This window comes from Tiliqua scincoides, chromosome 6 (assembly GCF_035046505.1).
Source record: "Tiliqua scincoides isolate rTilSci1 chromosome 6, rTilSci1.hap2, whole genome shotgun sequence".
Lineage (NCBI taxonomy): Eukaryota > Metazoa > Chordata > Lepidosauria > Squamata > Scincidae > Tiliqua > Tiliqua scincoides.
The window spans coordinates 89,945,272-89,954,845 of NC_089826.1; the positions used below are offsets into that span (position 1 = coordinate 89,945,272).

Here is a 9,574-nt window from a genome sequence, read left to right on the forward strand (position 1 = left end):
GTACTGGCAAGTGGGCAAGGAGAGCACAAGCCTGGAGCCAGTCAAGGCAGAGCTCTGATGAAGCTGAGTCTCTGCTGAGCCTTTGTCAATGCGGCTGTTTCCTCAGCAGACTGAAGCTGGGGGTAGGTGGCATGATCCCGGCCTGGCTGGGAGACTGATACCTCTGCACCGCTTCTATTCCCAACCTAGGACTTCTCTGAGTTCCTCGTCAAGATGTCCACGTGGAAGGAGAGACACTTTTTGTGTCAGGACAAATACATTCCATGGCCAGGTTTTTCTCCAAGGCCCTATCACAGATTTGTGGCTGAAAGGCCACCGCACACAGATGCCAAGATCCAGGTATGCCAGAAACTGCGCTGTCCAGTGGAAGAGAGTGCCCGCTGGCATGTCTGGGGTTACCACACATGGCTGGATGTGGGGAGGCTGCCACCACTCTATCGCTTGAGACCCGACGTGGCTTTCGACAGCAACACCTGGCGATGGATCACTGCTCCCAGGAAAGACTCTCTGGCAGAGCCCCCAGTGCCGCCTCCTTCCTACTTGGACGGCAACACCTACCTGAAGTTCATTGAAGGGGACGCCTTATTTGTGGACCAGAGATCCAAGAAGAGAGCCGTGGCCCGAACTCAGAAGGAACTGAAGTGGTGCGAGCAGCTCAGATTGAGGAGCGAGTGCCGAGCTCCTCCCGTGGACCCCAAGGGGAACATTCGTCCTCCGAAGGGATTCAAGCGGTAAGAGATTCTCCCCTTTCCAGCACTTTCTCCTTCCACAGGCTCCGGAGCCTTTCCATGTAGCCCAGCAGCCACACTCGGGATCTGCTGTTCTGCTGAATGGACCCAGCGTGGTTGAGGGCTACAGTTGAATGAAATATCTCAATTGTATCAGAGGCTATGGCCAAAGAGCCAGAAAACAAAAATACAACTGTCTTATGTAAAAAAAAAAAAAAAATAGATTTCCTTAAGCCATTTCTGCCCAACATTGCATATACCCAACAGGATGCAAATGTGTACACCCGTGAACCAGGCAAAAATGGCTTATCTCACTGACCAATGAGACCGATTGTTTGAAGAGCCATTAAGATGTTATTATGACACTGCACTGAACTAATAAGGGGTTCGTAAGGTGACACCCTGGGGGGTGAACAAAATTGTGGAAATTATGGTTTTTAGGAATAATGCCATCATGTTATATATCATTTGATGTGTGATTTAATGCAGAATGTAAGGAAACAAACCACATTGAAATATCTGTGCGCTATGAAAAGTTATAATCAAATAACCAGAAAAAGAAAACTCAAATGACTTTTGGATTTCATTAATACCGACCAATGAATATGAATGTTTTGAGAGCTGACGAGGTGTTATTATGACACAGCATGGAACCACTAAGGTATTACTACGAATCAGCTCCTTTTTCCAGGCTACTGGAGACCAATTGCCTCTTCTTTGCATTAAGAGCCTCTTTGCTGTTTAAACAGACACTCTGCTGCAAGCTATGGGAGATGTGGCTGCTTCATTAAGAGCCTCTTTGTTAGACTTTGACCACTGTTGTGTGTGCAGCCCGTCGTTAGGCAGAAGATCGTCGAAGTGATGTATGCCTGTACTATCTGCGGTGGGCATCCCCTGCTTGTTGCTGCACAGACCCAGCCACTCACTGTTTCCAGCAACAGCCAGGCTGCGTTCTCCAGAGTATCATGTTTGCAACAGCTGGAAAGCACATTATGCCCCCAGAACACCCGTTCCGGTGGCATCACTGGGGGATAGGATTGGGCCGTAAGGGTGTGACGTAGGTGGGATTCCTGTGTGGAGCAAGACCAGACCTTTGTGGGTGGTGTCTGTGGCATTGTGTGGAAAGAGGTGAGTGTGGAGGTTCTTCCCCTGTGAGTCCCACTCCTCACAACCAGAGTGAGAATGAAAGGGAAGGAGGTTCTTGCTGCAGGAGATCTTCCTTTTTGTAACTGTCACCCAAAACAAAGCCCTGAGCAAACAGTCCTGCCATTTCAGTGCAGTTAAGCGAGGAGTGTGGGGTTCTCACTCTTAGCACATCAAATGCCCTTCTACTTTATTCCATAATCAAGTGTTCCTATATAGGCATAATTGGTACAGAAGCCTGTAGGAATGGAACTGGAGGTGCCACTTACAAGGGCCAGTGGAAGAGCTAGAATGGGTGCAGGGAAGAAATGTGACTTCCATTAAGGCCCTCCCTGGTCCGTTCCCCCCATATGGAAGTTCTGGCCCCGACTAAGCAGCTGCCTGCCCTGGTTCATTCATTTTAATGCAAATTCGGCAGGCCCCTGAATGAGAGTTGGTGCCCTCATCTTGAAGAAATAGCAAAGTGTCACCTGGTGAAGCAAAGTGGCTGAGCATGTCGCCTGGGCACAAGTGCGCCAGGTGATGTCAGGAGTGTTGCACGATTCTCTGAATCCTCAGTTCCCTTCTCCAATATGGGGATAACGATCCTGGATTGCCCCACAACGATGGCCCAGATCATGCTTGCGAAGTGCTTTCCACACTTGAGAGAAGCTACCTGGATGCTGAGACTTGTGCTCTTCCTTCTGCACAGATACCCGCTCCTGCTTTCAGGGAAAACTGCGCCATCACGCAGTGTCACGCTGCAGCCTGTCTCCCCTTCTCCAAGAGACTGCTGGAACTACCCTTGCCCAAGCCTCCAGCCACATTATCAGGAGGCAGCGGACCACTTTGTCCTGAGAAACAGCACTCCGATCTACAACGAAGTGGTGGAGAAATATCAGCAACTGTCCCTTTCTGGGAGCAAAATAAGGCTACCGACACCTGTGAACTGAATGAACATAAGGAGACGCAACCTGACGTGGTGCATATGTATGGTGGTCTCCACTGGGGGGGGGGGTTAAGTGCTATTCTTGCAGCTGACAAGTTGTCATATTTTAAGACTTCCTGCTTGACAATCTGCCTCAAATAAGGGTGTGCCTGATGGTCTTTCATAGGACTGTGTGAGTGTGTGGAGGGGGGGGGAATGCTCTAAAAGCCCTCCAGGTTGCTTAACCAGGGGTGCATTTCAACAACACATAACTGCTGGTCCAGTACAATGGTTAGAAATTGTGTTTGCTTACGAGGACAAACCTGTCACACAGTTTTACTCTATGATATCCTTTCTCAGTGACAGTGTTGGTTCATTAGAACAGGGGTGCCCAAACCCCAGCCCGGGGGCCACCTGCGGCCCTCGGGAGCTCCCAGTCCATCCCGAGGGAAGCCCCCAGTCTCCAATGAGCCTTTGGCCCTCCAGAGACTTACTGAAGCCCATGTTGGCCTGACACAACTGCTCTCAATGTGAGGACGACTGTTTGACCTCTCACTTGAGCTGTGGGACGAGGTCTCCCTCCCTACTTGGTGTTTCACGTCTGTAATGCAGCAATGGTAGCGAAGGAAAGGCTGGCCTTGCTTTGTGCAAGGTTTTTTATGGGCCTTGAATTAATGCAAGACCTTCATTCATTCATATGTTCCATCTCTAATATATTCATTTGTGTAAATTTATTCAAATTTTAAATGTAAATTTTTCCCCCACCCCTAACACAGTGTCAGAGAGATGACATGGCCCTCCTGCCAAAATGTTTGGACACCCCTGCATTTGAAGGAAAACATTCACAGTCCAAAGTAGGTAATGATTTTATCAGAACCAACCAAAACAAAACCCAAAGAGCAAACTTTGAAACGCTACAGAACTCTTGATCAGGCCAATCATATGCAAGTAGGCAGAGCGGGAGAAGCGGGCAGGGGGTGGGTGTTCCAGGCTGCAGAGTTTTGGGCCTCTCCGACATGCCTCCCCTTTCCTTGGCTGTCTTTTGACTGCTTACCATCTGCCTGATCAAAAGTTCTGCAGGATCTGAAAACGCTGACTTCTGGGTGGGTTAGAGTTAGGCAGGGCTTTTTTTGTAATGGAACACACCGGAACAGCGTTCCAGCACCTTTTTTTCCCCTCCTCCTGGCCCCTACCTTCCCCCCCTCCTCCTGGCCCCCACCTTTTTCCCCCTCCTGGCCCCCACCCTTTTTCTCTCCCTGCGCCACCCAGCACTGCTGGCTAAGGAGGGATTCGAACCTCCAACCTTGTGCTCCACAGCCCAGCACTCTCTCCATTGGGCTACAGGAAAGCCTAGAGTTACAGTGTTCAGAACTAATATATAAGGTCCTGAGCCCAGCTGGTGGCCCTCAGCGCCTCAAGTATTAGTTCCAAACACTTTGAGCCTAAGACTTCCAATGGCTCAGTTACTAAAGTGCTGGTCTGTGGAGCCAGAGGTTGGGGGTTCAAATCCCCGTAAGGAATAATTTTTCTTATTCTTTTTTTTTTTTTTAGGTGGGGAGGTAAATAAATAAAAGATTATGCTTGTTAATCTTAAACTTGTTCTTGTAAGTGGGTTCCTGCACCTTTTATTTTTTTTTACAAAAAAAGCACTGCCCCTGCCTCACTGCACTTAGCTCTCGCCTGAGCCCAGCCTGCCTTTCCTCTCCCCGCACTCTGCTTCCCCACGCTCAGCTACCAAGCCGATGAGGGCGTGGGGACATGTGCTGAGGAGGAGGAGGAGGACGACGAGGGACAGCAAGCCAGGGAGACGGGTTGCAGCACCCAGGTACTGGCTTGGCAAGAGGAGGGGGGAAGGAAGCTAGCTGGTGCAGCCCCTGCACCTGAGACAGCCTAGGCAGGTCTACTGAGAAGTAAGTCCCCTTGTGTTCAGTGGGGCTTACTCCCAGGAAAATGTGGATGGGATTGCAGCCCAAGCCTATGCAGGTCTACTCAGAAGCAAGTAATTCATTCATTTTTATAGTTATTAATATAAGGCTTGGCTGATCTAAATTAATTTAGCAAAAATTATTACTAATAATTTAGTAGCTTTGTAATGTCATCAACAGGAGATTTAGGTTTTTAACTATAAATGGGGAAGCTTAAGTGTCCTTGCTGCATTATAACAACACTTAGGAAATATGTATTCCTCTGTGCAGTAGGTCAGATCATTGTTGTCTATTAATTTTTGGTTTTTTTAGACTATATTTAATAATCACTATTATTATAATGGGGACTGGGGACACAGGGGAAAGGGGGGAACCACAAAAGATGGGTTTACAAAAAAAGCACTGGGGTTAGGATAATAATTTTTTGGGGGGAGAAATAAATTTTTATTGGGTTAAAACCACCATCCTACCACATGTTTTTGGAGATGCCCGCTACATACTCACGAGCAGAGCTCCACTATACAATACAGGTCCGTATTAAGTCATACCGGCACAAGCTTACAGTTCCAATTTAAAACCACACGTTTACATCCCCCAAACAGTTTGCTCTCCCCCCCAACAAAGTCCCTCCAGGTACAAGCAGAAACACAAATACAAAAGACACGCGCAAATGCAAATGATAGTCCATGGTCTCCTACACATTTAAAGCTATTTACGCAGATTTGCAGGACTTTGCAGTTCTTTCAAGTCTGTCATAGTCCGTGGCAGCACTTGGCTGGTGTTCTGAGGTGAGGGGTGGGTGCACCCCCTTCAGCTACCTCCTTTGCACCTCCCCACCCCCGCTGCCACTTGTCCCAGGCCATTCCACCCTTTTCGTAGCTGGCCTGGTTCTGGAGCCTGGACACCACAAAGGGTGTCCATGCCTGTGTGTCCGTGGGCTTCCTGCCCCGCAGCTCCTTCCCCCTCTGGATTGACAGTGCCAGGAGCACGTAGAGGTTGACGAGCCTTGTCACCGCCCACGGGACCGTGGCAAAGGTCACCCTGCCCGCTTGGTGTTCGATACTGGCCTTGGGCCCTCTCCACCCAGCCGCAGGCTCCCCCCTGAGACGGTCGTCTTCCAGCCCTGGTCCACCAGGCTTGGCCTTAGGGAATATAGTTTTTTTTTTTTAGGGAATATAGTTTTTATTGTATTTACACCATCCTACAAAAAGTATTTTCAATCAAACATAATATAAAATTCAAAATACAGAATATTCAAAATACCTAAAACTTACATACATACCTGAAACAAGTTTAACATATCTAACATAAGATATTTACATTACACATTTTCATTGCATCCTCAGAGATTCATTTCTCCCTCCCCCTAATTATAAGGGTGGAGTCTCTCTTCTGCCCCCTTGGGACTTGCTTCCCAAGGTGCAGACCTACCTTTTAGCCAACCAGAGGGGTGGCAAGACTTGCCTTTCCTTCAGGTGGGTCAGGGGGGCAGAGGGGCTTATTACCCTGGATACTCCCCTTTTCTTTTAATCTCTCCCTCTCCCTCAGTTGTCGAACCTCTCTCTCTCTTTCCTCCATCATCTCCATCTGTCTTTCCAATATGTCCAGATCTATCAGAAGGCCCTTCTCTTTCTCTTTTAGTTCCTGAAACTGCTTACCAACCATCTGGAGCCATTGTTCTGCCGTCTGTTTTCCCATTTGTTCTTCACACCACTCCCTTTCAGATCTTGTTACCGCCAACTCCATCCTGTACTTCTTCTGTCTCAGACACAGTTCATCAATTTGTTTCTGTCCTGGCGTCATCCTTTGAGGTTGAGGCACGTTTTCTCTCCTGAGCTTTTTTCCTCCCTGACTTGTCGATACTACTCTTTGACGGACTTCTCTTTCAATCTCCTTCTGAGGAGATGGGGTCTGGCCTCCTTCTTTCTGTCGTTTAGTCCCTCTCTTGGGTGCGCTTCCTTCTCCTTGACCTGTCTCCCCTTCCGCCACCTCCATTTCCTCTCCTTCTTCCACTTCTTCTCTGAAAACTTCGTATCTGTTAGGAGAGGCACGGCCGGTTTGCACGCCCCCTTCAGAAGTCTCGGTCGGGCCCACCGTCTGTTTCTTCCTACTTACGGTTTCCCATTCATTAATCCCTTCTCTCATTTCCCAGGAAGTCCCTTCTCTTTCGTCTTCTTGCTCCACTCCTGCAGCCGTCTTCGCTGTACTGGCTCTTTCCCTATCTCTCTTGAACACTTCCGGGTAGAGTATGTTCAGCTGCGATTCGGGGCAAAATCTGTAAATGTGACCCCTCTGTGCACATAGACTGCAGGATACCTCTTTGACACAGTTGGCCGTATCGTGGCCCCTCGTTCCGCATTTAGAACAGAGGGTTGAGTGACAGTTCTTTCTCAGATGATCGTAAGCCCCACATCTGAAACAGGCAGGGGGCTGTCCACCATACCTGGTTACTCCCCTATCCGCTCCCAAAAAGAAGTACTTGGGTAGGTGTCTGAGATGTCCCGTGTACGGGTCTCTATGGAGTCCCACGATAGCTCGATACTCGCCCGTCCAGTAGCCGTGGTCGTCCCTCTTCTTTTCCGGTTCCGTCAGCACCCTGCATCTCTGTCCGAGCCATTTGGAGACGTCTTCCTCTGGAATGATGGTGGTCCTGAAGTCTATCGTGATCACTCGAGTTTCTCCCCTAAACAATGGAACGATGGAATACTCCTGCAAGAAACTAGGGTCAAGCCGTGTTTTTATCCTTAAAAGGTCCCAGAAATGTTGGTAAGCAGTTTCAGACACCATGCACACATCTATCTCTCTGGACTCTGGAGGGATAATGACTGCTAAAATGTCTTCCTTAACGAGACCCATGATCTCACCCAGGATTACACCGCCCACAAAATCCCTAGACACTTTGTTCAGGTCATCCCCTTTGTAACGGAACCTAACCACAAACCTCTGTCTGGGGTCCCGTTCTTCTGGGGCAGACTCATAAAATTCCCGGAGGAAACTTTCGTCTTCCAAAATCTGTACCTCTAACATTTCCCGGGTCGTCAAAGGGAGACGATTTACAGCCCCCGTTCCTCTGGAAGCAACCGTTGCATAGGATACAGGCCTAATCGGTGGCTGTACCGAACTCGGATCTCCCCCTCCTTCAGCTTCCCTCCCCGACCCCTGTCCTCCTTCAACATTATTCCCTCCTCCCCGTCCCCCTCTGTCTTCCCGTCGTCCCTGTCCCCCTTCCTCCCCTTGACCCGATAGTCCCTGTGACGTCGGAGCAGCCGTCTCTCCCTCTCGTCGCGTTGGGCTTGGTCTGTTCTTCCTGGCACGCTCGCTCATTCTGGAGTCCTTATCAGAGTTCCTTCTGTCGAAAAGGCCCTTTGATTCAGTCCCAGCTCCAGTCCTGGAGCCCCTCTTCTCCATCGCTTTCACTTTCTCTAACGCCTTGCTTTTAGGACGGACAGACTGCTCCTTCGCCGCTGGCTAAGGGTGAGGTTCCTTAATGGGGGTAAAAAATTCGGGCACAGTACCAGTATCGAGATCTTCTCTCCTTCCTTCCTCCCTCTCTGCTCTCTCTCTTCCATTCCTCTCATCCCGCCCATCCTCGTTCCCGCTTCCAACCTGATCTGCCACCTCTTTCCCCACCTCTCTCCCATCTATATGTGAACCGACCACCATCTCTACCTCAGAACCATCCGCCATCTCTACCTCAGAGCCCCAACTAGCTTTAGAAGGACCAGGCCCTGCCCTTTCTTCTTGCATTGCTTGAACCTCCCCCGCCTCTCTTTCCCCTTCGTCCGGTCTACCTTCCTTGCCCTCTCCAAAAAGGTTCCTCCTGATCCCTGCCGTTTCCCCCCTCCCCACTTGCTCCTCGATAGGGGTCACGACAGGCTCCTCTTTCCCCAATGGAGTCCGTCTGAGCCCCACGGTCTTCTTCCTCCCCCTGCCCCCGAGCTCACCGGATTGCGGGGACCCCTTTTTTCTGGAAGGGGTCCCCTGAATGCTGCCACGGGCCCGTCTGCACTCCTCATCATCAGTGGTATCTTCTTCTGGTCCCTTCCGTCTGGACTGCTTACACTGTCTCCTCTCTGGCGTGCGTCTCGCCTTCCCCATTTTAGGAGTCAAAGAGGCCTCCTGCATCAAACGCTTCCTCTGTTTTAAATAGGTTATCACCTGGTCCAACCAATCAACAAACTCCTCTGGTGTCATCACTGAACCCGGATTGTTCAGATCCATAGAGAACGGTGTCACGAGGTTGGACTTGTGTTTTTCCCAATGCCGGGAAATATCTTGGAACATACGAATCATTTCGTCTTCCTTGAGCCACTCCGGATATCTGTCCCTGGTCTTCTTCAGCGGACGCATCATTATGATTTTTTAAATAACTTCCAGCATCAAAGCTCGAAGCCTGCTTGAGTCATTCAGAGATGCCGACAGTTCTTCTTTCAGAACACCCATCAGATGCAGTTTGGCCTTTGAGAGCATGCCAAAGATCTTTTCTTGGCCGTACTTGCTGAAATCTAGGTTGATGTGAGCAGACTTCAGGATCAAGTGGGCTACCACGTATCCCCATAACTTAACCATATCGAGCTCCAAGAATGGAGGAGTTAACAACCATTCATGTATGTTCTGCACTGGAGCCCTTAGCTGTTCTTCCCAATCAACAAGTTTCGGGTAAATCCTGGAAAAAGACGGGTCCGTGACCAACCCCGAAACACGTCCCTCATCATTTTCCTTCTCACTGATGAGGTTGGCATCAGAAAAGGTGCCGTCGATGGAAGACAGGTCATCAGTCTCTGTCCCATAGGCCTCAGAAATTAGTCCCTCTTTATCTCCTGTGAGAGATTCAGATTCGAGCCTAGATTCCATGGGCTCCCAGGGTTCTT

At 49.6% G+C, this 9,574-nt stretch overlaps 1 protein-coding gene across 1 annotated transcript; it reads left to right on the forward strand.

The window, feature by feature from the left end:
- The first annotated feature begins 213 nt into the window (after positions 1 to 213).
- TEX52 (testis expressed 52) lies at positions 214 to 2,803 on the forward strand. The gene is made up of 2 exons (XM_066631608.1): positions 214 to 731; positions 2,563 to 2,803. Exons 1-2 carry the CDS (start codon positions 214 to 216, stop codon positions 2,801 to 2,803), a joined length of 759 nt encoding a protein of 252 aa, XP_066487705.1.
- Positions 2,804 to 9,574: the final 6,771 nt, after the last annotated feature.